This window comes from Passer domesticus, chromosome 1 (assembly GCF_036417665.1).
Source record: "Passer domesticus isolate bPasDom1 chromosome 1, bPasDom1.hap1, whole genome shotgun sequence".
NCBI lineage: Eukaryota > Metazoa > Chordata > Aves > Passeriformes > Passeridae > Passer > Passer domesticus.
Window position 1 is genome coordinate 34,388,642 of NC_087474.1, and position 27,766 is coordinate 34,416,407.

General features: G+C 38.5%; 2 protein-coding genes and 1 long non-coding RNA gene across 10 annotated transcripts in view; 2 read left to right on the plus strand and 1 right to left on the minus strand.

The window, feature by feature from the left end:
- LOC135296806 (uncharacterized) lies at nt 1-13,416 on the plus strand. The gene is made up of 4 exons (XR_010358804.1): nt 1-47; nt 9,113-9,174; nt 11,520-11,575; nt 12,809-13,416. It is a non-coding gene; the product is annotated as an uncharacterized LOC135296806 (long non-coding RNA).
- Nucleotides 2,693-24,225, minus strand: HACL1 (2-hydroxyacyl-CoA lyase 1). Its single transcript, XM_064413613.1, has 17 exons — nt 24,087-24,225; nt 23,092-23,196; nt 19,411-19,451; nt 18,776-18,856; nt 15,580-15,652; nt 15,019-15,096; nt 13,938-14,032; nt 13,410-13,522; nt 11,668-11,803; nt 10,408-10,513; nt 8,966-9,049; nt 8,571-8,672; nt 7,494-7,648; nt 6,204-6,362; nt 5,806-5,913; nt 5,017-5,203; nt 2,693-4,631 (listed from the first exon to the last, which is right to left on the minus strand). The coding sequence occupies exons 1-17, from the start codon at nt 24,141-24,143 to the stop codon at nt 4,599-4,601; spliced, it is 1,713 nt and encodes a 570-aa protein (XP_064269683.1). The 5' UTR covers nt 24,144-24,225; the 3' UTR covers nt 2,693-4,598.
- BTD (biotinidase) overlaps nt 23,430-27,766 on the plus strand; it is a 10,584-nt gene continuing 6,247 nt past the window's right edge. Inside the window, exons 1-3 of one of the 8 annotated variants that reach the window (XM_064413547.1) lie at nt 23,430-23,527; nt 23,697-23,825; nt 25,128-25,292. In XM_064413547.1, coding sequence (XP_064269617.1) covers nt 25,279-25,292 — 14 coding nt within the window. In that variant the 5' untranslated portion in view covers nt 23,430-23,527; nt 23,697-23,825; nt 25,128-25,278. Of the gene's footprint in view, nt 23,528-23,696; nt 23,826-24,273; nt 24,361-24,405; nt 25,293-27,766 lie in introns of those variants that run through there. The other 7 variants (XM_064413579.1, XM_064413570.1, XM_064413535.1 and 4 more) reach the window with 7 other exon arrangements.

Genomic DNA, 27,766 nt, shown 5'->3' on the forward strand with positions numbered 1-27,766 from the left:
ACACAGGAGAACTGAATGGCCTCTCTGTCCAACAGTCTTTTTCTCAGGTAGGCCTGCAGGTTATGACAAGTTTCATGCTACAACAGCCACAGGTAGCCACTGCACAAAATTCACACCCAGAAACAGTGACTGCTTTCTGGAATCAAGACCAAAAAACCTTAGATTGCTGTATAGGCTGGAGATGTAAAAAGGCTTATGTGAGTCTTCCACTATCTTCCTCATGTGGTAACATTACCAGCACTAGGGGAAATCTCCCATCACTTATGTGCAAAGCTGTTCTAAGCTGCTTACATTCGTGTGATCATCATGGCCATTTATGCAATCCTAGATAAGATGTTAATCCCTTTCTCCAAATCTCAAGTAGAGCAATTCATATCCTGTCTTCAAAAGCATCTCTTCTCTGCATGTAGTTTAGAATTTGATCCAAGGTATTATACAAATAATTGCTAGTTAGATTTTGCAGACATTCTATAGCTGACAAAAAGAAAAATAATTCCAGATTAAAGTATGCAACATTTTCACTTGCTTTTTCTATCCTTGCTTTTTCTATCACCCCCTTGAAAAGACTGATGAAACCCAAAATTTCTTAGGCATATTGACTCAAGCAAGCAGGCTGTCATTTTATTAACTTTTCTTACTTATTTCATCATTATTTCAGACATCTTAGAGATTCCTGGAAAGAACAGACACTGAAATAACTCTCATTTATATTAACATGTGCCATAATTACCTAGAAGGGTCTGCTTTACTGAGGGCCTCTTTAAAGCTTGTCCATCTGGTTTCAATCACCTCATCAAAAGAAACAGCAAATATCTCCTCCAGAATAGCTGTTTCTTACTCATTTCAATATTCACTTAAAAGCCAATAAATCCACAGAAGTCACATTGCCAGTTTCCCATACAGAAGAGCAGCTCTGACACTGGTCTCCCCTCAGAACATTACTAAGTAGAGGAGTGCCAAGCCCTCTTTCCCCTAAGCCATCAAGCTCTTTAAACAGCCTGAAAAGAGCTGCAGGGGGGGATTTTGATTACAACATATACAATAAGAGGTAGTCAGTGCAGAAGACATATTTCTTAATAAGACTTTTACCATAGCTTCCAGCCAGCGTGTGCTTGTTGCCTGTGGGTCCAGAGTGGCAGAGTTGAAGATACATTGCTGCTGTTTTATGTGTACTTGGGCTTTTGAAGGAGTGCTGAAAATCAAATCTGGCCAGACCAAACCTACACCTGATTCCTCATCACAATGCACATGTGCTATGTGGCCATAACAACTGAAGGTGAGCAGACACACCATACACCCAAATGCTCACAGGGCAGAGCCTACAGAATTCACTGCAGACTGTAGGTGGGACACAATTACTGAGCAGTTTGGAATTATTGCAAACAAAACCTGCTAGCAGGCTGAGCACACAAGGGGCTGCAGGAACATGCACTCAACCTTATGCTATTTTGTGAGGTGCTGAGACAGTAACAAATGTGACCTCTTACCTCAGGTGGCTGGAGCAGGGTGCTAACCATGCCAGGGTTGGGGGTTTGATCCCTGTGGGCCACGCACTTCAAGAGCTGGACTGGATGATCCTTCTGGGTCCCTTCCAACTCAGAATATTCTGTGATTCCATGGTTCTTATTTCTCATACCAGGCCATTTATCTGTGGCTCCTCATGGTTTCACCTCTGGTCCCATAATGAAATTACCAACTGGGTTTTGGACATCTCTGTAATACTTATCCTGTACCACTTGCTGGTCCCAAGTTTCAACCCCTTTCACATGTCTTTGAAGAGGACAAGTGCTGCTGGACTGAACCTTGGTCTTCCTAACCCCAAGAACTGAGCAGGCCCCTGTTAGAAAAGTTTTCACAGTCACTGGACTAATGATTAATGGAGAGCACACATAACATGTACAGCAAGTATTTCAAGTATTCTTGATTTACCTGAAAACCTTAAGAAAGAGACTCAGAACTGCATCTTACTTAAACACAAACTTCTCCTGGAATGTCCCAGAAAATTAAACTCACTACCTCTTTCACAGCATCTTCCCTCAGCTGAGCCCCAGACATTTTCTTCCTCTTGAGTCTGTTCAATACCTTTAATTCCAAGTTCTGGTGTTGAAGGAAAACTTCCAGTTGGGTAAAGCCACATGAGTAACAGCATTCTCCAAGCTTAGAACATCTGTATTTTTTTGCTCCTTTTAATAAAATTAGGACATTTCAGAGACATTTCTGTCTCATCTTTGAAACTGTTCTCTTTCATGTAATGTCATCTGCCTAACACTCCTCTTAGATTAACCCTATGGTGTAAAACAATACCCAGCAGGCAAGCTCTGTAAACAAAGCAGCAGAGATTTCTCTCTCCTTGGTTTTGCATGGAAATTGTGCCCTCTCTCATCTCAAACCCCCTAATCATTACAACCTAAGAAATTCTACTGTATCATGGTATTAAGTCTATTTTAAAGCGGTAAGAAATGCAGTGTTAGTTCTTTCTTAAGCTTTTTAAAAGCTTAATTAAATCCAAACTGATGTTACCAATTATGTTATCACCCCCCCAAGAGTTTCAAATTCTTTGCTTTCCATTTTCCACATCTCGACTTACTGAAATAAATTGTGCATATTATTGTAGTTATTCAACAACATTTTAGGAAATTAAAGCTGATTTCCAACAGCTGACAAAAATGCTGACATAATTCAAACACTCTCATTAAAGAAGAAACAGCATGAAAATCACTTTTTATTAATTTTCAAGTATAAACCAGTATTTTCTACATTTGCTTATCCAATGCAAATTATTTCCCCTGTGGTCAGTTCCAGCATTAACTCTTAGAGGTATTTTACACCATGATCATGGATTGTGTTTAATCACAGAAACATATCAAAATTAATTTGTGAGACAAGAAGAATGAAACAAAATTAATGTCAACATTGTTCCACCTTCCTTGAAGAGTACTTCAGAGAACACAGCAACTCAGCAGCCATACATTTTTTTGTGAGCTGTATCCATGCTAGGATTTTTATCCTTTGGCACTTCAGATTATTTCAGATATTATTTCTTTCAAATATTTTCTCCCTGTACTAGTGTGCAGAGACATTCCTACATTCCTCTGCCTATCACTAACCCATGGCCTTGGGCCAGACCCAAACTAAAGTGCCAGTCCCAATAAGCCAAGGCTTTTGCAACAAACCTGACTGCAGGCCACAATCCCCTGCCAGCCCAGTCCTTTCTCTCCTCAGGTCATCAAGTGCCTTTCACTAGATAACTAACATTTACTGACAATGGAATAATAGAAAATAAAGCAAGCAAAACCCAAATCAGAGACAGAAGACTCCCTTTTGTGCATGTAACAACAATGAACCTGTGCATTTAAGAACAGATGTAAATATAAAGTAATCTGTTTAAGAGTATCCTGCATAGTACCTTGTTGTAGGCCCTGACAGAAGCATAGACAAAGAGCTATTTCATTTTTAAAGTCTGAGCTCTAAGTCAGATTGCCAGATGCAGCAACAAATGAAAACACAGTAGAAAAAACATCAGGCAGGCATCTGCTTTAAATGTCACCTCTGCATCACATGCAGGTGGGACTCTAGGTTTCTATACAGTTACACAAAGAACCTTTGTTGTACAATTAGCCAGCCACAGCACAAACACTGGTGTTTGCTTTGTGATGCCAGCCAAAATGAACATTATGCTAAACATTATTACTTTTTTTTTTTTTTTTTTGTTGCTCTGGTGAGGGATTTTTTAAAATTCTGTTTTCATTTGGGGTTTTATTGTGGTCTTTTTGTTGGTATCACTGTTGATATTTTGGTGATGGTGGTGGTAATGTTTTATTTAAAATGCTTCTGATTATAAAGATTTACAATTTATTAATACTGGAAATCTCACTAATAAATATGGCCACATTTTCAGCCTACAGACATGGTGGTGTTTGTGAAGCACTAAGCTTCAAACAAAAATCCAGGGTTTGCTTTTCCTACAAACACCGTAAGTTCCAGTAAGTAAAAAAAAACCTCAGTAGACAGAAGCTTAGCCCTTGAGTAAGTCTGCATTTTAATACACTACTTCTACATACAGAAGAAGGTGAAAAATCAATCTGTAAATTAGGAAGTTACTACCAGTGCAACAGGTTTCGATGCATAATGAGGCCAATCAGGAATTATTCACAAGAAGATGCTTTGCTTTGGTCCTTAGAGGACACATGTTTTAACAAGCAGAATGGTGGTGGGATAAAAATCAAGCTACTATAACTGCAGACTGGCAAACACTTCTGTTTCAGACAGCATAAAACCCTCACCTTATTCTGCTCATCCAGAACATTCAAGATTTTAATTCACAGATAAGGGGTATTACTCTGAGTAAAAGAAAAAGTATATCATTTTATGATCAGTGTTTGTGTACAATCTGTTAGAAGGCCTGATATACATTCATATGTGTCTTTCTCATTTTACAATTACCAAATTTCAGCATTTAAAGATTCCTCTAACAGCAGTTCTAAAATCCACTTTGTTCCAATGCTTATGCAAAATACAGTTGTTTCAGTTCCACTTCCAGAAAACAACTCAGTTTTGTTTAAGGTGCTGCCTTGCACCACCATCATCTTCCTCTTCTATTACAGGTTAGAACGAGTCAGCCAGGGAAACTCCTGGAAGCAAAAAAACAAATCAACACAGAATAAAAACTACATCAGAACTGGCAAACAGTAAGAGGGAATCCACAGGGTATAAAGACTGCTCAAAAATGTTTTATCTCCTTTGGTCTAGAATGACAAGGAATAACCTTAAATACTGGAAACAGTCATTAAGGGCACTATACAGCCAGTGGGGGAAAAACCCAAACAAGCAGATTGCAAGGAAAGCAGATGGCATAGTGTAAAAGGACCTATTTTTTCCATCTCTCAAATCTAAGAACAATCTTTCTGCCTTTCAACCATCTCTGCCTCCTCTGTGGTTTAAGTGACAATCCCTAAGGTTTTTCAGAAGCTCACCACCATGAAGCTTGCAGAAAAAGAAAGGAAAACACATACATACCTGTTTCTTTCTCTCAGATTGTGGGTCAATCATTACATTTATAAGAGAAGGTGTTTGCTTGTCAGTCACACTTGCTTTCAGAGCATTCTGCAACTCTTCTGGTGTTTTAACAAAGTATCCTTTACCTCCAAAGGCAGACATAATTTTCTCATAGTGTGCATTTGGCAGGAGAGAAACAGGAGGTACACTGTAACAGAATGGAAAACATGACTAATGGCATGGGAAAATTGCCAGGCTGACTAATTTAATTACTTTAGCACCAATTATAAAGTGCAAGATGATTATTGTGCTGGCCTGATGAATTCTTCTGGGCTGAAAGAACTATGGTTCCTGTATCACCTAAGATGTGTTCATAGGGTGCTGTACTCAGTTTTATCTTTTGCAGTCATTCCTCAGCTAAGCTTTAGTCTCGTTCTCTTTGCACAGAGATCTCAGCTCAGAAGCAGAAGTCCTGTGTAAACTCAGAACTCAGGTAATTTTGGAGAGCATCAGGATTTTAAAAGTTAGGCTATGATGAACTCTGTACTGTATGGGCTGAACTGCTACAGGAACCTGAGAAAACTAATAGAGAATCATCTCTCTGCTGCACTGCTGTGCAAACAGTAGGCTGGAATTAGGTTGGCTGTTTGCTTTTGGTAATTGGTTCTTACTTATATGAACTTAGCCCAGGACTAGATTGATTTTATAAATGTAATTTTAATCTTGATTATAAAGCAATAAAAATTAAGAGAATGACCACTTTGGTCACTTCTTCCATAGTTACAAAGGACATACTTTGAAGATGCTTACCATGTAGCAGGGTCACCAAACTTTAACATTTCCTCCCAGGAATTTGCATCAAAACCAGTGTAAATCCCATTGTTGTTTACCACGATTATCAGGATTGGCAAGTTGTATCTATATAAAGACACATTTGGAAGAATTCTGAAATACTTGTCCACTTCTCTAGGATGCTAAGAGTGTAATTTTCCTTACAAATAAAACGAAAAAAATCAAAACCACTTCCACATGAAATATTATTCAACCATCACTAGTAAAGCACTACATCACAACAACATAAAAAATGAGCTTGTATGTTTTCTGGCTTGTTTTCATGTGTTTCAAGGATGCCCCACCTACCAGCAGTTAAATTCTTTGAGTTAAAGTGACCCTGAAGAGCATCTTCTTGAGGCAAAAAAAACAGTTACCTGCAGATAGTCTCCAGCTCCATTCCAGAAAATCCAAAAGCACTATCCCCTTCTATGCAGACAACGCGCCTTCCAGGTGTGCGGTCCCTGGCTACCATGGCAGCTGCTATGGCAAAACCCAGCCCCACTCCCATGGTTCCAAAGGTACCTGCATCAAGCCTAAAGGGAGGATACAGAATTACTATCCCTTTATTTCTACTCCATCTCTTTAATTAATTAATGGTGCTTTACTTTTACTTTTAATACTTTGCCATATAGTATGCAAATATTGTTTTATAAATGATTGGTATAAAGAGATAGCACGTGTAGAGATTATTATAGTCAGCCAAACATTTGATAAAACTGCAAATGTTTTAAGTGATACAAACATACTGGAACTCAAATTAAAATGAAGAACTCTTGTACACTAGTGCTACAATAAAGAACTATTCTCATATGCTTTTAGCTTGCATAGTTCCAGTATTTCAAAAACATTCAATTACTGTAGAGACAGACAACATGAAATATTTCTATATTTGATTCCTTGAAAATATAACTATTAGTCTGAAAGCCATTGATTAAATACTGCTGTTCAAATTCTAGTCTTCTGTTCAACCATTTGAAATCAAATTGAAAGCTATAATTTAGTTAGATCATTTCCATCAGAAGCACATAATGGATACAAAAGTACATAAAGCACTAGATTATTCTAGGGTTAACTGCTCGAATTTCCTTTCAGATATGTGCAGTGCAGTCTGAAGAGACAACCAGTAACATTACTGTGTGCTTATTTTAAATAATGGGGAAGAATACACACTTTCCCCAGCTCTACTGGAAGTACATGGGTGTTGTTGGTTGTTTTTCTCACAAAGCAGTATTTTGAGTACCCACACCTTAGGTATACATGAAAGCATACCAAATATATAATCCAATTTTCAAGTTTTCCCTGTTCTGAAGTGTTTCAAAGAAAAACTTCACATGAATTCTTTTCAACATAAGAATCCCAACAATTGTTTTTATTTTTCATCAATATTTACCACAGTTTCTGAACACAAAAACAAACATCAAGGTCAGGGAATTGAATACAATCTTCATCACTCCCTTTCCATAAGAAGAGAGCAACTATCACCATTCTGCTGCAGAGCATGCAGAGAATTGCTAAAATCAATGACAGGACATCAGTATGTGAGTGGAAAACTTTCCTTAATCCCCCTCCCAACATATTATACTTCTGTTTTCCAGGCCATTATTCCTCTTAGGAACATTTATGCAGAAATGTAGCATGTTGAGTCAGAACAAAAGATATCACACCTTTGACGGGGATAGAGATTTGGAAGCATAGTTCGTCCAATGTCCATGGTGTTTGCTCCCTCACTTACTAAAATGCAGTCCTTGGGTATCAGTTCTCTGATGTGATGAAAGACTGTATAATAATTCATAGGCAGAGACTTCTGTAATGCTAATCCCTTAAAAAGAAAAGATATTAGTAACTCCCATGAATAGAATTTAGGGTGCAAAACAGAGACACATAAATAATAACCATGGAAATAAAATACACTCTGCTATGTAAGGCTGGAGTATTTGGTTTTTCAGGCATGGCATCAAGGTCACTCTTCCTGTATCTATCCTGGTGACACAACATAAATTTATCAGAGGCTCAACAAGCTCAGCAGCCATTCAATGGCCTATAATTAGCAGAAGCTATTAAAACTCAGTTTAACCCAAGGGACACATGAAATTTTTCTACACCAGGTGTGACTATTGACAACCCTAAGTGAGCTGTCATCTGTGTGCTGGGAGATAATTCAAAAGAGCAATCTGCTAAAATTACTTTATTTTAGATCCCAGTCTTAGGAACATGCACCTGAAGTTGCAGAATATGAGTTACACAAAGTTAGGTATATACCAAGTATCTGTGGTCTCTTGGCCTTAACAACTACTTGCTTTTAACACAGATTAAACCTAGACCAGCATTGCTAAACTGCACAATTACAAACAATGATTACAATTAGAAGAAAACTAAGAATGTGTCTTCACCTAAGCCTGTTTCCACTTGGAATATCTGTCCATTGCTTAAAAGCTACCCCCCATAATACAGCAGCTCTGGCTGTGGTCTCCTACTAATGGCTTCAAGAACCCAATCCCAAAGTGTAATGATTTCTACACAGTTTGAATTTATACAAAATCATAGAAAACTTAATCTATAATGCTTACAGTTCCTAAGCACAAGAAGAGTAAGCCTGTACCAGAATGGTACAAATTTTCAAAGTCTGGGTGACTTAATTGAGAAAAAAATGAGGAAGCTGGATATAGACCAGTTACAAAACTGACAATTTACCAGTCCCTGTTACAGCAAGAAACCTTTTAATTTCTTTAATGTCACACTACCTTCGATCTTTCCTCGTTGTTCTTTATTTTCCCTCTTAGCTTCTGCCACCACTCTGAATTAGAAGGGTATTTCCATGATCTTTTGTTGAATTCTGCTAAGAGCTGGAACAATATTGAAATGTTGTAAAGGGGCCTTTTAACATGTTTAAAATAAAACAAAAGCATCAATAATAACATTATCAAGAACCATCCCAGCACAATCACAGTAACACTAATCAGAATCTTTAACATAAAATTTGAGAATAGACTGGATATACAACACGAATTTACTGCCTGAAAAATGGTTTTCCTTGAACAGCTGGGGTTTTTTTTCTTTTATTTTTAACTGGTAAATTACATCACATGAATCAGAGGAAATTGAGGTCAAAACCAGAGGACACAGGACATTACATTACCTGCTCAGTCACGGCGTTTATGTCACCTAATAAAGTTGCAGCTGGCATTACATTATTCCCCAGCTCTTCTGCACAAATATCAATCTGTATTTCAAAAAGAAAAACAACCATAAACTCAAGGATATTAACCAGAATTTTTTTTTTCAGTTCAAGTCAGGAACATACATAGATGTCTAACATTGTCTTCATACCCTGTTTTGGCTGCACAGGTAACTTCCTTTGTCTTTCCTTGACATGACATCAGGAAACCCTTTATACAAAGAAAAACCCTATGGTACATGCCTATTTTAATGTAAAGATATATATATCCTTAAAGTTTACTGCTTGCTTCTTTCAAGCTCCTGCAGACACTGTAGAACTTTATTACAGCATTGTATGTGAATTAAAAATCTAGGTTCAGGTATACCTTTAAAGTCTACACAAAGCAGCAATTTTCTCACTGAGAAAATTGTGTGTATGCTACTTGACAATAAGAACTTAGTTAGCATGAAGAAACTGAAAAGTAAGTTGCAACTACTGAAGTAAATCTATCAGTGATGCATGAGCCCTCTAAGGTTAAATAAACTGTTAGTTTTGACCAGGTCACACAGACTATGAACTGACTTAGTGTTTTAATACTAATCTCTGACTAATCTCTGTAAAAAAAATTAAGTGACATGAAAAAAAAATTCTTTATATTTTTCAGGAAGAGGAATCATAAAATATGTGTTATTTGTAAAAATAATATTTGCAAAAATAATGTGTATTTTTAAAAATTTAGTTTAAAAATTAATGCTATTGTGAAGTTTGGCACTTTAGACTAAGTTCCAGGTCAGTGTAAGAAGGACAGCAAATATGTTGGATCAACTACTACTATTTGATCACAAAGTCTTGGAGAGGAGATTTTAAGGACACAATTTAAAGACTTCTCTTTCTAAGAGGTGGCAGATTGTCAATGCATTAATTAGTTAAACAGCCTTTCTTCCTCTTATTTCATTTCAGAGTGACTGAGCTCTTACATTATGACAGGATCTGAAAGCAGTTCTTTTTCAGAAAAAAAAATCAGCCAAGAGAGCAGTATGAAAGATTCCACAATTTTAATTATAATTTTCTTTCAAACACAGAAATTCCAATGCTCCAAAGATCAAAACAGTATTGTGAGTCTAACCCTGTATTGGTCAACTGCATAGATATGTCCACCCTCCTCATTACAGCAGCACCAAGCTCTTGATACTAAGAATGATATTGTAAGCATTCTTGAAAAAAGTTAGGAAATAAAAACAATAATTAAAATAGCACAAGTATTTCTGGAGAATGACAATCACTATATGCACCATACTGCACTGTCCATGTGGCAGTATTTGCCACATGAAATACATTACCAAAATATTTTACAATAATTCCTCTGGTCAATGCTAGAACACAGAAGACTTCCATTAAGTGATAATAATTTTCCTGCTTACCTGAATAACCTTTACATCCTGTCGATACCTTGGTGGAAGACCAAAATGCAAAATCCAATTCAACCTTGCACCAAGCAAGATGATTACATCAGCATGCTGTAATGCCCTAATAAAGGGAAATGACAGAAGCAGATAAGAAGGAATCACTATTACATTTAACAGTCTTTGCAAAACTAGAAGCAAACCTAACCACCACAGCAAACCCCAGAATACACATAGAATTCTTCTTCTAATTCCTCTAAGCTGCTTGCTTAGCCCCAAAACCCTGTATCCTTTTATACAGCCTATCACCAAGCCATTCTAGAGTTAAGGAAAATCAGAAGAAAATTAATTACTATTTTCCTATTACACCATTTATAGAGAGGAGTCATTACATTGGGAGACCAACAAGATGCTAAAATGATGCAGAGGTTAAAGCAAAAGACTCACTATTGTGACACTGGCAACATTGGGTGCCAAAATTAAGATTGGGATGGGCCTCTCAGTTTAGTCTCCCATTAATTTGCCTTTCAGATAGGAGACAATATTTGGTATATTCTTTTATTCTCCATTCTTTCTAGCAGCGTGCTTAACAGTGCTAAGGCTAATATGCTCAGCAATGGACACCATTTTACTTTCAGGGTATATAAATGCTCCATCTGCAAACTGACTTTGTGCATATTCATACATAGGAGGGTTCTTAAGAGTCCATTCACATTAATTTTGCCAAAAGCCAAAAAACCCCCAAAAAACCCGTGTTAAAAAATAACTTCAAACATAGCCATTCAGGGTAGTTTGAAATATCTTACTTTTCTTTATAAATTAAGTGCAATTTAGTGATAGGGTATTGCAAACACCACACAGAGACAACAGCTGGCAAAACGTCAACTGGAATATGGGCAGTTCAAGCTTCTGTTTACGGTGGTAAAGTAAAAAGGAGTTTGTTTAATGCACAAAGTTAAATATTTAACAAACTGTTTGCCAGCTCGGTTTCATGTTACAAAATACACACTAGCAACATTAATATATCTACTTGCCATAGGTTTCATAGCTACAGAATATAATATATCTCAAAGTATCTTCCTGGTCAGCATTCTAAAGTGATCCACTTAAACCTGTTGTCCCTTTTCCAGCAGGATCTCCAGTGCTCTACAGTGAGGTGCAAAACATCGTTGAAAACATTTTTGTGGTATGAATTTTCTCTTCCCTGGCATCTGTAGCCCATCAAAATTCCTAGCTGTTTCTCAGCTGTTAGGATTAGAAGCCTGGCTTTATATTTACGTTGATCTTGCTGCAGCTACACAATTTGGATGGTTATCAGGAACTACTCCTTTTGCCATTGGTGTAGGCAAAAAAGGCAGTCCACAAAGGTCCACCAACTTTCTGATGTTGTTTTCAGCATGTGAATAAGCAGCACCTGAATGAAATGAAAGAGACTGCTTAATACTACAGAAACCAACTGTATTTGCTTGCACTTCAATTAAGCTGACTACATTATTGCAGAAAGAATACTGTTTCCCATTATGAAAGCTGCCTGTTACTTTTCATTCAGAAGAACTGAAAACTAAACAAGCCAAACCACAGATATCTGCGGTTAAAATTTCATATATTTTCGACAAAAAGTTTTGTTTGCTTGGTCTTTTTGTAAGATTTCAGCTGAACTCTTTTAGCAAATTTTGTGAAGCAGGGCAGGGAAAAATAGGAGATCTTGTTCATTTAAATGACAATTTTTTAGTGAGTAAAATTTGGTATTATGGGACAGAGACTTCTGCAGCAGCAACACAAGATGACCTTTATGCTGTATCATGTCATTTTTTGCTTACCCCCTGCTCTATAACAACCTGCCCAAGGACTCTACTATAAGCCTTTAGAGAAAAGAGAGAAACACAAACAAGTCCTTGCAAAGGTATGTGTTTGTGCACACATTTCCTGTGATGCTGCAGCAGTACATGGCTGCTGAATTAAGCTTGCCCAGCCAGTCTGGAGTAACTGACTGGTCCTTGTGCAACGGCTTGAATATGTGAGTCTTAAGTCCTGAAAAATATACTTTTGCAAATATTTCAAAAATTCTGCTAACAACAATATATAGCACAACGTCCAGGTGCATTTCTTGAGTAGATTCTCAATTGCTGACATTGACAAAACACATTTTTTTAATTGAGTTTTCCACCTTTCACTTTCAAAGAACACCCTTTTCTTCCTGTGTATCCAGCCAGAGAAGAAAAAAAACAACCCATAATCTCTTCTGATCTACCTTCTGTTTTCAATTTCATTACCTAATCAATCGTAAGAACCATCTCATTTCCATCACTGCACTCCCCAATTAAACAAAGAGATCATTCCCACATCTGCAGGAAAATAGCCTGGGTTAAATGAGCTGGTTATTTTAATTCTCCACCTAGCTGACCTGTATCTTCAACAGAAACACCACTGCCCTGGCCAACACTCCACAAGGAGGCACAAAAGAAGTGAACCAGCACAGAAAATAATTACCCCCATCTGCAGGAATTGATTAGACTGGCAGAGTACAAAGAAAAGTCTGTAAAACAGCAACAGCAGCAGCACCTGCTGTGCTGCTGTACATCCCCACACAGGTAGGCTGGTACTTTCAGCAAGAACCAAGAGAAAAATGACCCTTGGTTTCTCTGATTGTTGCTATATATGCCAGAGCATCAGAGAGAGAATATAATTTCTTTAATAGAATTTAAATTGTTCAGAGTTTTGGAAGTGATCCCTTGGTACTGGCTCTAGGATTAAAGACAACAGTTATCTGATTTTTTTCTACATAAACTTGTATTTTATCAATTGAATTTTCTCTAGATTAAAGATAAACTATTACAGACCAGAAAAAAAAATCTAAAACCAGAACAGATTTTAACATTAAATTCCGAAGAATTTTGTGGTTTTAATACTGGTTGGTTGGTTTGTTAGACTAAAAAGAAGATGGATAACACTTCTGGGGAAAAGCAATCACTGTTCTTGTCCTGATCGTGCACATTCAAAGCTACAACAAACCATTTTACCTTTGCCAATGATGAGCAGAGGCTGCTTGGAAAGAGCAATGACAGAGGCTGCTTTGGATACAGCAGAGGGTTCAGCCATGCTGATGGGAGGTGGCAGGCAGCACTCCGTGTACCTGCAGCCAAGCAAAACAAAAAGAGGCTCTTTAAAAAATTCAAAACAAGAAATGCTGAAAGACAAAACCTATTGTTTAGCATAAAACTGCAGTTGCTACACACCATGCTGCAGCATTTATTAGAACAGGAAATTTTTTTTTCAAAACAGGCTTTGAAGTTTTCTCTCCTTGTTTCTTTAATCTTGTAGGTAGTGTTGTTTCAGAGATTTACAGAGTGACATCAATATATTACCATATTAACTCATTCTTTTTTGCACATTTCATTACAAACTGTCATCTGTATCATGTTATGATGGAATGTCACATTTAGAGGGTGGATTTTCTTGTTTTAGGAAAATAAAACAGGAAATTCACCTATAAATGAATTTTCTTTTGTTCAGTGACTTTAAAAATAATGAATGTAATCTTTACGCACTTGACAGAGCTCTTGTTCACCTGAAGATTCACAAAATCCCCAGGAATGTCAATATAGCAGGAACCTGGACGACCATACATACTGGTCCTTACAGCCTAGAAAACATACAATCACAGTTTTAATCACTGTATGACAGGATTTAAAAAATATTTATATTCAAAAAAAGCAAGAAAACTCTGCTGTAGGTAGACAAGGTGTATAGTTTCATTTTGCTGATTCATCACAGTGGAAGCTTTTATGGATTGATTTATACCAACAAAATAAAGTTTGGACAGCTATTTATACTTTATCTTATATACCAGCTGGGGCCCTTCCGGAGATGTACACTATTAGACTTTAAATTTTTTGTTTAATTTGCAATGAAACAACTGCATTATCAGCTGTTATGATTGGAGATACAAAATTAAACATTCATGCTGAATTCTACTTAAAGCAGCGCAAAGAGAGTAAAACCAAGATAACCAATGCCTCCATTTTCTATTACTTTTGATCTCAGTTCTTCTATTGCAGGTAGATGCTGTGCTGAATTTGCACTTCTGGAAACAGTATGACTGTATGCAGAATTTAGGCTGACATAGCTGAAGGACTGCTACAGCAGTATCAAGAGACTTCTCTAATCCTCTCTGAAGCACGGAGATAAGGATGTGTTTTTTCTCACTCTCAAAAAAAACCCAGCAGAGCAACAGCCAAACTCAAACCCCAAACACAACCATCTCCACTGCCCCCTCCAAATCTCCTTCACATGACAGTGGTAAAACAGCTGAAGCATTGCATTTCTTGTTATTGCATCTCTCCCTAAAAGCATTTATTTCATACAAATTTTCCAACTCTATCTGAAGCTAACAAAAATCACTGCAGGAAGCAGTAAGCATCTGACTGCACTAGGATCTATTTCTAGCCTACTCTATAGCATTGTTCATATGGCAGAACCTCCCCAGTTGTTAATTTACTCAATCAATCGTCACCTCCTACCTGCCAGAGCAAATTACTCAGAATAACAACTATATAAAATGAAACCCTCAAAATTTAAACAGGAGACAGTTACCTGGTGTTCTGTTGATCATTTTGTATTTTTTCATACCTTTTCAATAACAGCAGGAATAACTTCCAGGCTGCTTGGGCGGACAGACAGCTTGTTGTACAGCCTGCCAGCTTCAACCTGAATAAAGGCAAATCACCATTGTACTGATTTATCAAAGTAATTTTCTAATTTCCACATGAATAAAATGAAAGAAATGCCAGATGAAAACCAACAAGGTGGAAACTTCCCCACAGAAAAATGCAGTAGCAGCTGGTGAAAACTGTCAAAACCACACTCGTTCCTCCAAGTGCTTAATTTTTTTGGCTTTTTTTCCTTCTCCCATAAACTGGTTTATTTTCTTGGACATTTTGCTTTTGTCCATCTCATAACAAACAAAGGTAATTTATACTAGCTGAAAACCTAAAACAGTATGAATTCCAACAGGAAGGCAGTCTGCTGTATTTACACAATGTCAATTTTAAACCAGTAGATGGAGCAAATCAACAGCATTATAACATCTGCTAGGAAATGTTAGTGTTCAGGATTGTTTTACCTACAATAATGAAGACACAAGAATTATTTAACTGAAACTTTCCTGCAGAAATTTTTATTTCTGTGTACCTGTGGGAATTCTTGGAAGGCTCCCATGGTTTCCTGATTTCTGTCAGAAGAACCTCCAATAACAATCAAAGGCCTAGAAAAGTATATTAAAAAACAAACAAAAAATGCTGTAAGTATATATATGTACATATACACACACATGCACACACATATACATATATATATATTTATATATATAGCACCCACAGATCTGTACAAGAATAAACACAGAATACAGAAACGGATTCTAAATATCAGAGTGCCAGCCAGCACCCTTCCCAGCAGCTTTTGGGTCACCAGTTTTGGGACAATTTGGCCATATTAAGTGTCTTGGATCATAGAAGTTGATCCTATTGCAGGCAATTTTAACTCAAATTTGAAAATATGGGTGACACAGTGGTTTGAGGGAATGACAACCCCTAATAAGAAGTTAAAAAGTATTTATTGGTCCAAAAAGTATTAAGATGTGTATTTATAAAGGATATTGTAACATGCACAAGCACTAGAACTAAGGAAGAAGCTAGGATACAATTTTTCAAAAAGATTATGCTTTCTTCGTATACAATTTGGAACACAGTTAAGTTAGCTGGCTGAGAGCACAAGTTCCTGCATTTTGTTTTTAGTAAAAAACTGCAAATCAAAAAAAAAAAATCAGACAAAAAATTAATATGCCTGCAAGCAGTCCTGAACTTAAATCAGTTCACAGCTATGCAAAGAAGGCAGTATTACTTTACAATGAGGGTTATACGTTCCACAGGAGCACATTTGTACTGTAATTTCCACAAAATATAATAAATAATTTTCCTACAGTGAATGAAAACCTGTCTTTTATTCAAATTGTAGGTCAAGCTCTTAAAATGCTAAGTGATGAGTCAACAGAAGAAAGTTGTTTTCTTAATCTCCTTATTCAACAACACTGTATTAGGTCTATAGCTTTTTAGGCTTTTTCTCTTAAACAATTTCTCTTCAGATATGGCCTTATAGACTGCATTTAACTATACATTGTATCAAGCTGAAACATGTGCAGAGTGTTCCATGCATAATCTCAAATTTAATCACCCAGAAGACTTGGGGATATGTGTATCTAGATCCGAGCTTCATAACCAGGCCAATTTCTCTGCCATGAATCTAAAATCTCAGTTTAAATCCCCCTGAGGAGTGAAATGAGAACTTCAGGCTGTATCTTACCTCTGTGACAAATCATTATGGAAAAATTCACTTGGTGACTGCTCTACACATTTCATTCTGCTTATTCTCTCCCCTCAGCAAAAGGATTGTTACTATCCAAGAGTATTTGACAGCAACAAACCCTGTGTTCCTCTCACTCGCCTTTTCCAAATTAATTTAAGTATTTTAATGAACAAATTAACTACTACTTCCCAATAATGAAATACAATTACAAAACTGGTCTACTATTTAGAAAGCCAATTCCAACAGCTATATCTAGAAAAGGTTTAGCTTTGCCCTTGAAGATTTAAATAATTCTGACTAGAAAGAAGTTTTTCCCTCAAGGAAATCATTGTACTACTTTCACAATATTGTAGACATTTTAAGAGCAGTGCTTATAGACCAAGGCAAAAACAACAGTGAAGCAGAAAGAACATTTGACTATAATGAAACTAATAATGGTAAGTCTTATGGACTTGCAAGAGAGCAGCTTCAGTAAACTGAAAAAAATTTAACTGCAATTTCAGCATGCTTGTGTTTATTCCAAATCTTACCAACTATCACACACATTGGAGTTTATTGTCACAGCCAGAATGAGGCACAAAATCTTGCTCAGAATGAGACAGGACAGGAGGCAGCAGAATGGCAGGTAACTTTCAGCATGAAGTATCAAGAGGTTTTACCCTTGAAAATGCAGTTTACCCTCAAAAATGTCTCCTGCAAATCCATTAAGTTACATGTATACTTCTTTCTTATAATCAAACTCCCAACTATTCAAAAGCAAGGTCTTTCTAAAATCTTTTTTAGTCTAAGGTCAAATAGTGACAGCAAAACTTTAGTCAATAACCCATTTTTTAAAAAAAGAATTTGAACACTAGAGGACTTTTTTTCAAAATGTCAGACTTGATTTGAAGTGTTCCCATTACTGAGCTTCCCTCGTCCATCAGCCACTGCTAATTCAGTGTTCCAGTGCTCACACTGCTCTGGATCACATTCTGTTCTGTGAACACATCTGCTTGGTATTGCTACAGCTTCTTCCCAAAATACCTCAGTACAGCTTTCTGAACAGCTTTCAGTGACAGACCAGACAAAGCTGTCACGTCTCAGTGAAGGCTTATAGGAATAAATACTATCCCTCTGTACATCATTTAATTCAATACTTAATTACTGCTCTAAATGTCTGCGTGGGGAGCAAATAGGGATTTTAACAATGCAGTTGTGAATTTATTCACATATGAAATACAGTAATTCAAAGGCAGTATGAATTTAAATTTAGGAAACACTTTTCACATGATCTCCATGATCATGAGAGCATTACAGGCTAATATTGACTTCATTTTCTAACACATCCATACAACCAGCTATATGGATAGATGTTCTAATATATACACAATGGGGCAGGACAAAACCAATAATTTTATTCATGAGAATACAAAAAAATGTAACTAAATTAATTTTAAAGTTGATAAAGGAAGAATTCCTTTCTCATTATCCACATGAAAGGGGAAAAAAAGTAAAACACTAAATACCATGGAGCTCAACTGTAGGAGTGTGCCCCCTAATGACAGAGTGGCAAAGCTAGCCTTTGTCCCCCAAAAAAGGAAAGAAGCCCAGAAGTTTCTCTCAACGATTAGGTGAAAAGCCACCTCATAGGACCTCAGAGACTTCACCAAAAACTCGGGGTCATCTAATTGGATAGAAGCCAAAAAGTCCCGCCTGGCCCATCAGGTAGAAAAGAAGAGAACAAAAGAACTAAGAGGCTTTTGTGAGGTGTTTATACCAGGGGCAAACCTCTGTACCTGGCTCAAGTTTTTCTGTTTGTTATTTTGCCTTTTATTAAACCTGTTTTGTTCCTAACACTGCAGCAGAAGCCATCCTGATTATTATTTGCCCCCAAGAGGAAATAGCTAAGCTATCCTTGGGTGTGTTAGGTTCCCTTTTGAGGGTTTATAAGACCTGGCCCAAGAAAAAGAAACCTAACACTCAACATCTGAAACACGTAACAACACGCAATTACTGGAATTTTAAAGGAAACATGCAGTTAAATTACCAGCAGTTAATGGTTGCATTTGCCATCCCTCCAAGGGCGTGTAGGAAACCTGGACCGGAAACTACAAGACATACTCCTGGTCTACACGGAAAATACAAAAAGAAAAAAATAGGAAAAGAGAAAAGGAAAGTGAGTACAGAGAACAACAAATAAATAAAACAAATTAGTAAGGTGCTGAATATAGAATATTAAAGTTTTACTCATGTCACCAAAACTCATGAATGGCTAGGAATTTGTACGAATGACTAAAGTTCCACATGGAAATCAGAAACTATGAAGCTGTATCAATCCAATTAGAAAAGCAAGTGAACAATTATGTGCCACCCACACAGAGGTGGGCAATATACACAGGCTTATCCTGACACAGCTCCTGACTTCCTCTATCACATTTGTTCTGCCATCTAACGTTCATATGCAATTTGGGAAACTCATGTTTGCAGTTTTCTCAACTGCACTTAATCAGCAGTTACCAATGAAGAAAGCTCACACTGGAAGAACTGTATATCTGATTCAACACAAATTTTACTGAAATTTAATTCAGGCAGAGACACTTGCTATTCCAGGTGATGAGATAAAAAAATGGTAATTCTTAACTAGTGAGAATTTCTTAACAGCTTTGCACACTCTTTACATACCTGCCAGTCAAATATCCAACAGCAGATGCAGCATAACAGGCCTGTTGAAAATATTGGAGTTAATGATACTATTATTATTATTATGCATACATTTAATGATATTTTGTAAATAACTTTCAACAAAAAATACTAAAAATAAGCAGGTACAGATTCTTCCCTGACTCTAAAAGCTTAAATGTAAGTAAAAGCTCCATTTCACTCTTTCCATTATAAGATGTGTAATGTAAAAAATCTTAAGACTCTTCTCCACTTCTCTCCACAATTCATGTTCCTGTTGTTACAAGGCATTACATTAGGATTATTTGGGATTTGAAATAGAAAACAATCAACAACAACAACAACAACAAAAAAAACAAAAAAAACCCAAAAAAACAAAAACAAAAAAAAAAAAAAAAACAAAACAAAAAAAAACCCCAAACAATGAAAACCAGGGAAGAAATAGAACAAAACATGAAAGGTCTGCTTTCCACTGCCTTCTGGATGAACATGGAAGAGAGACTTGCAAGAGAAAGTCAACAAGCAGAAATGCAGCCATTCTGAATTGTATTTCAGAAATCAAGCAAAAGGTTGAAATCTCACACTGGAGAGAATAATTAGATTATTTGGGATTGTCTTTTACAAGCTGAGCTGCTGAAATACGCCTCACTCCACTTTGGTACCACACATTTAAAGAAAAATTATGTTTTGAAGAAAAAGCACAAAAGTGACATCTACAACATGTGTTGGCAGAGCTCATCAGCAGTGTTACAGCAGAACGTGTTTTTAAGCTATTCCTGTAGTGATATTAAACATTTGGATATCAATTTCACCTGGTAAAATGACAGTATGTGATCGAAAAGTTCACAACAGAAGGTTGACAGGTGACAACAGAACTCAAGAATTCATGTGTGACGTTGCCCATTCTCTCCTATTTTCATACTCCTGTCTTGAAATCAGTGAGTTCTAACACTTAATGGGAAAAATAACCCCTCATTTTGCAATATTTCATAATTTTTTAAAGTAAGCTTCTGGCCTTAGAACCTGCCTCTTTCATTTTTAAATAGAGTGGATTTGATTTTAATTATAATTGAGTACTCTGGTGGTAAGGTGCCCACTTTGGTTCCAGCTGCCATTATTAAAAGGTTTTTTGAGCCCAATTCCCTTCACAGCTGCACTAACTCCAGGATATTGTATGCTCACAACTAACCTAGGATACAAATATAAAGAGATTGCTTTGAATATGTAGAGATAATTATTATTAAAGATTAAGAACTAACATAAACAAGTAAACATATATTAAAGGGGGTTTTGAAATTTAGAACTGAGCTGGGAAACGAGTCTTCTAAACAACTGCAACAATTACTAATTACCTAAGGACAGATACAAAAACCACACGCCCTGTGAAGTTGCAACACAGTTTTCACTGTTCAAAGGGCACTAGGGTGCAAGCGAGGTGCTTCAGGCAAACTTACAGTGTGTTAAAGGCCACAGGAGAACGGCTTATGGGTATTGGTAGTGCTACTTTTAGCTCCATGCTTTCATCAGGTGTTTCTATTCTGCACTTTTACGAGCTTTTCACAGAATTATTAAGATTGGAAAAGACCTCCAAGATCACTGAGTCCAACCTGTGACCAATCACCATCTTGTCAACTGGAGCATGGCCCTAAGTGCCACATCCAGTCGTTCTTGAACACCTCCAGGGATGGTGGCTCCACCACCATCCTGGGCAGAATAAGAACATAAGGATGCCAACCAACAAGTACAGTGCTTGATTATTATCTTATAATGAGATTTTATTGTGATTTAACTTGTTTATGGGCCCTATTTCTTATGAACATTTCTAATTAAAATTTTATCACTTTTACAGGGAAATCCTTTTGCTACATCTGGCCTAGAAATGAGGTAGAAACTCAATGCTTGGGAAAAAAATCCCTTAATTTTCCATATATTATATACAGCTGCCTTCACCAAAAAAGGAGGCAGCTGTATAGACATCCTCCACAGCCAGACCACACGACTGAGACATTTAAAACTATGACACATATATATTGAGTATATCTTGAATATACTATATATGTATACTCTATATATAACCTTTCATCCTTTGCCAAGAAATTACTCTATTATTCACTGAGGATAAAGAACAAACCAAAACTCACTACAAGATGCAGCTTCATTCATCCTTTCCAACTCCCCACAGAAATTGTGACATTTGGACCTTAAAACAGTCTTTGTGCTGTTTTTATTCTACTAACAAAAGCAGCTCACAATTAATCAGCAGAATGTTTTTTGCCTCCATCTAGTAAAGACTAATAAATAGAACAGCATCTCGTTTGGCATCTCTGTTAATTACAGAGAGATGAGGAAATTAATTTTAATCATGTTAGCAACCACAGCTAAAACTAGAATATTTGCTAAATGGCCTACAGGAACATAAAGATTGTGCTGAATTCCCAGCTCTTCAAAGACTCAAATACACCTTTTAAATATGTTTGTATATGTTTGCCTCTCTCATATGTTACAGATTTTCCACAGAGACATGCATTCCTCTAAATTCTTGTATTCCAATATAACAATGTAAGGATCAGACAGCAAAAACATACAGCTCACAACCCCCTGATTTAGAAGAAGTACTGTAGCAATATTTTGTTGAGGACTGGGACAATCCTAAAGGTTATTAACTACACAAATTGAGGAAAGCTGGCAACTGCTATAGATCAGGTATGGGAAGTTGGTCCCTCTGCCACCAGTTCAGCAGCCAGTTCCCCATCTTGTGCAGCAACCCTTCAAAACAAGATATAATCCCAAGGTTATCCTCAACCCCAGACTACCCAAGAAACTACTGAGATTAAAGAGTTGCTGCTGTGGGAAACCAAACAAATGCAGAACCAGCAGCACAGCACCACAATGCTGACGAGCTTGGCTCTTTAATTTGTGACACCTACACAATAAAGGTGAAATGTACAAAAATAAGAGAGTCTAAGTATATGTTCATGGTTGATTCTGAGCACCTGGAAGCATTATCACTTTCTATAGTTTGCTGTTCTGTGAGTTTTTGAAACACAGTTAAGGAAAAAAAACTAGAATTATTTAAATTGTCAGAATAACTTTATCAGTCAACAGGTAAACTTTCCTCTTTGGGCTCTTAAGAACACCACACAGACAGGGGAAAAAAAAAGTAAAGGAGCAGGTAATAAAGTCCTAAAAAGAACTAAAATACTACCAATTGGAGTAAGAATGATAATATTGGGAAGCGTGTAGAGAGCTACAGAAAAACAAAAAGCCCTGGATGAGCATCTCAAAACCTGGCAGACAATATCTGACAGTACATCACTTGAAGGAGGTAACTTCTTAAATTTTTTTTTCTCCATCACATGCTGTCTTTAATTTTTTTTTCTCTGTCTCCTATCCTTGCTCCCTTATTGGAGAACAGCATTTTTAAATGAAAGAAGATGTAATTCCCTTAACAGAAAAGGAGGGGCCACTTTAAAATGGAAGTGGGGAAAGAAGGGCACAAAGAAACATTCAACCCAATGCACCAATGTTCTCTGTTATTCCAAAATAACAGTGGCTGCTCCTGTATAGGTTCTTTAAAGAAAATTCAGAGACCACATTCTTTCTAGTAAGGAAACTGAAACTGGGTTTTATTCCATTGTAAAACAGTTAAGGAAAGGGTCAGTCCCACTACAGATATATACTTACAGCTTGCTCATTTCTCATTCCCACATACTTTATTCCAGCTGCCTGGGCTGCAATTGCAATTTCAGTGACTGGAATACCAACAATACCAAACATGTATTCAATATTCTATAAAGAAAAAAGTTGAGAAAAGTCAGACTGTTTTTTCCCAAAAGACAGCTTTAATAAGCACATGCCAAACAAAAATATGCTAACTACACAGGCAATCTAAAACTAAAATGTAACATATATAGTCACAGAGAAGCTCGCAGGTTACTGTGGAAACATCAGCTGATGTCTGCAGCCCAGTCCTCTGTGGTTGTGAAAGCCCTGGATTTTATTTTGGGAATCTACAAGCAGTGGGACAAGGGTTCAGTGCCTCAGCCAACGTGTGTTTAGTGCTTTCCACTGAGCAATGCTTACCTGGGCCACCTCTGCTACATCACTTTCCTGATTCTCAGTATGTCAGCTTCCTCTACTCTGAAAATGCCTCATGGCACCTTGTGTTTTCACACTTTCACAGAAAACTAAGGGCAAAAAGCCCCCAAGGAATGGTTGGGAGAAACACAGAGATAGAGAAGACTACGCTTGTCTAGATTACAAATTAACTATTTCTCCATGTTTCCCAGGCCAAGGCCAAAGTCTTCTCCCGAGACGCGTGCCAGGCCCGCAGCATCTCCAGTTTAGAGACAACACAGAGTTTCTCGCTGGAGAGGAGGCGCGGGAGGCACAGCCAGCTGCCACGGGCAGAGCCGCAGGTAACGGGGACCGGCTGAGCTCGGGAACGGGGCAGGCCCGGGAATGGGGCCAGGCCCTCCACAAGGAGGGATCGGTGTGGGCCTGGGGAACGCCGCCCGGGGGCCGGGCCGCTCCCGGGGCTGCGCGGCGGAACCTCCCTTCCTCTCCCTCCCTGCCTCGCTCGCTCCCACAGAGCGGCGGGGCGCGCCCTTTCCGTCCGCCCCGGGGTGAGCCCGGCCGCGCACATCCACTCGCTGCCGGCTCCCGGCCCGCGCTCTTACTTGCGCCCTGAGGGCCTGGGCGATGAGCTGCGCCCCGCTGACCGCCGCGCCCTCCATGTCGGCCCCGCCACCCGCCCGCACCGGGCCGGGACCCGGGGCGAAGGGCGCGCGCAGTGACTGACAGGCGGCTCGGCCAATCAGACAACCGAAGGGGCGGGCCAGAGGAACGCAACCCTGACGCCGTTGGCGAGTTGAGCAGGGCGGAGATCGGAACAGCTTGCTATTGGCCAGCGCGAGCAGCCAATCAGAGGCCGCGAGGCGCCGGCCCTGCAGCGTGAGGCTCGCGGCGCGCGGGGTCGGGACCGGGACCGGGACCGGGAGCCGGACCCGGATCAGGATCAGGATCAGGATCAGGATCCGGCCGGGTCTTCCCGGGAGCGGGGCAGGCCGGGCCGGGAGGGATCGCTGCGGGCCCGGCCGCGGCCCCGGTGGCCTCCGAGAGCCGCAGGGCCGCGCGGTACCCGTGCGGGGCTGCCAGAGGTGGCGGGCGCGGAGCGGGGCGGAGTGCGCGGTCCGGTGCCCGGCGGCACCGGGAGCGGTGCCACACACCCTCCCAAATCCCGGCACGGGTGACAGCATGGCCTTGCCTCACGGCCCGCCTTGTCCAGCCAAACCACTGGTGACGGCAGCGCTCCATTCGCCCTCGCTCGCCAAACAACGAAAAAATATAGATAACAAAACGCAGATAACAAAAACCTTCACAAAACCTGCATTATAAAATTCCGTAATATAATGCAGCAAATAAAAGCAGTATACAGGAGGTATCAGTGGAAAACCCCTTGAATTTCACGATCTGTATTTTTTAAATATGTTGTATAATATATAGTGGAATGTCAGCAAACTCACAATCCATTATTACCATTCAAGCTAAAAAACCACTTTATTTTTTCATACCCCACTGAATAGTAGTCATTACTGTGTGTGTTACTATTATTACTGTTTATGTTAATATACTGTATGTTGGGCATAGCTTAACATGCATTTACTATTAATCACTCAGGAGGACCCAGACTAATGCTGTGCTACTTCTGTTATTTCTAGATTCTTCTGAGTGTAGAAGTGTGAAGAACAAGGGTATGTGTTGCTTTTCTCTGTGTATACATCCAGGTGTGGTGACAGGTGACAGATTTCTAATCTTCCAAAGTTGTTGAAAAGTGACTGGATGCTTTACTTCACAGTACACTGAGATCAGATGGTTCTGAAAAGGTAAATAGGAAAACAGGCTGCAGTGTGACTGGGGAGAAAGCTTGGCATCCAGACTTGGCCACCAGTCTTTTTATCCTTTGTGTGGAACTGTAGCTGGAATATTGTGACTGCATGGCAGCAATACTGCTATGAAATATTTATATTTGCGTGACATGATCCTGCTGAAGCTTGCCTGTCAGGCAAAAGAGCACATAAATCATAGGAAAGGGACATAAAAAGAGATAAAATTTTAAAGCATTTCAGGTAATGAAAATTTAAAGTCATGGCTCAGGTGAGGTGGCAGCTCTGTAGATCCTAAGCAAATTAACTTCTCTTCAAGGAAAGGATTTATGAGATGGTGTGACATCTTCTAGTAGTAAAAGCATCCAGAGTGTGGCAGAGACTCACTACTTGGAATCTCAACAGCCTAAGGGCTGAGTAAACCCTATTGGTATCCTTATTTTGGCTGGAAAGTTTAATACACCCAAGCCCAGCCTTGGGGCTTGTCATGGCTCTGTGTTGGAAGCAGTCCATGAGGGAGCAGAGTCCTGCTGTTTAAGCTGTCAGACAGGGGAAAGGCTTTAGGGAGCACTCACACAAGTGCTCAGCCATCATCTGTAGGACTGGCAGTAATCACAACCCAAGGCTGGACTCAGAGGAATTATTTTAGTTATTTTAGTTGCCCCAGGTTCAGCCAGATGGGGTTGTGGAGTTGTGTGTTCAGTGCTAAACCTCTTGTGCATCTAAATGGGCAGAAGATTCAGATTAATACTTTGGAGTGTTTCTGACCACCAGGAAATGAAACGTGATAGAAAAATAAGACCTCTCCAAGCATGTTTGTAAAATGCAACATTTTGTAGAGGGTCATTGCCTGGTTTTTTTTTTTATATTAGTGTTTTTGGCTTTTAAAAAAGGCACTTTTTCTAATGCATAGCAATTCCATCTCGTGATCTGAAACTCTCCAACTTTTTCCATCACTAATAATGATGAATTCTAATTACATCTTAGTTGACAACTTTATTAAGGAGCAGCTGGCCAGAACCCATTCCTGCCCTAAATAGGCATTTTGGTTTTGAAGGGGTGATAAGAAATAGAAAAGAGATTTTTGTCAGTGCAGTGCAGCACAGCTTGTTTATTTTCAGTATATTCCTTAACTGTGAGAGGTTTCTACCCCTGAACTCCCTCCTCCTGCTACTGCTTTATATCTTCACATGTGCTTTGGTGTTTCAGTTGCAAAGCTGAGCTGCACAAGGAGGCCTCTCCATTCCTGGTGTGCATTGCCAAGTCACCCCCCAAAAGTGCCACATGTTTTCCTCAACAAGCAGAATAGCAAGGATAGCTTGTCATACATCACTTTTCAAAACTGTTTATGTAAATGAGTATCTTTAATCCATCTGATTACAGAGAGGCCAAGGTTTTATTCTGTTTTCATCACACTTTAAATAAATTCACCCTTGAAGGCATGTATGTATGGACACACTGGCTAATTAAAGCTCAAGGAAATATGAATATGTAGTTGAGCTTAGCAGCATTGAACAGCTAAGTTACTCCTGTACCCTTAGAAGTGTTACTATTACATGTTAAGACCTTTTGGCTGAGCTAACAATTCTTCTGCCTGCCATGGGCACCAAGGTTATAATTTTGCTGTCCTACATAATGCTTTTTCCATTTGCTCATTGTTAGATACTAAGCAGTTGGTGCTTAGGAAAAAAAAAAAGCAGTATTGAGCATTGTTGTTAGCTGCTTTTCATTCTGGAGTTCAAGCAAGGAGATATTTTCAGTTAACTTACCATAGACTTTGTTTTTTTAGGCACAAAACTACATTTAATAGAACATGGATAAAAATAAGACTGTGATTAGTTTAGAATTGATCTTTTTTTCCTGCGGAGCTTTAGGGAAGTCTCTTCATGCATATGTCAGTCAGTCTGTATTTGCTTTGGAAAAATTCAGGGAGCTGTAGATCACAAAGACTGAAGGGCACTAAGAGGGTTTTAGAATTATTTTTTTTTTTGGATACAAAGTCCCTAAGAGCAAATACAATTAAAAAAATCAGTAACTGAACTTAAAGCTATCAATGTATAGCACCAGTAATCTCTCCTGCACGCTCTTTCAACTACACTGATATCTGAGATTTAATTCCTTAATGATACTAGTGACACTGTGGTGACAAGTACAGAGTTCTCGTGTTGTGAGAATAATTCTGAATAAAAAGGCATTTCTGTAGTCTTTCTGAACTGTTGCACAACCATTGACTGTGTCAGTCCTTGTTCTAAGTCCTTTGCTAACTTGGGAAGTCAAAGGGTTACGTGGGGAGCCCATATTGCAGAGTGCCCCATCCTTCCAGATTCAATAGTTCTTCATTTTTTCTAAGAAAAGCTAACTAATGCAAATTTTCTCAATTTTGTATAGACTTTTTGTTTTATTTTTGTTGCTATGAAAGCATTTTTAAACTTACTTATCTGCGTTGCGTGGGAGGAATGCAGATCTGAATTGCA

What these genes read in the sequence shown, in the direction of transcription:
- HACL1 (XM_064413613.1), bottom strand. Translation starts at nt 24,143, where the DNA reads ATGGAGGGCGCGGCGGTCAGCGGGGCGCAGCTCATCGCCCAGGCCCTC. An exon ending in GAATGAGAAATGAGCAAGCT is followed by an intron (nt 19,452 to 23,091) that starts GTAAGTATATAT and finishes TATTTTCAACAG; the next exon opens with GCCTGTTATGCTGCATCTGC. An exon ending in GTGAACAAGAGCTCTGTCAA is followed by an intron (nt 13,523 to 13,937) that starts GTGCGTAAAGAT and finishes GCTTGGCTGCAG; the next exon opens with GTACACGGAGTGCTGCCTGC.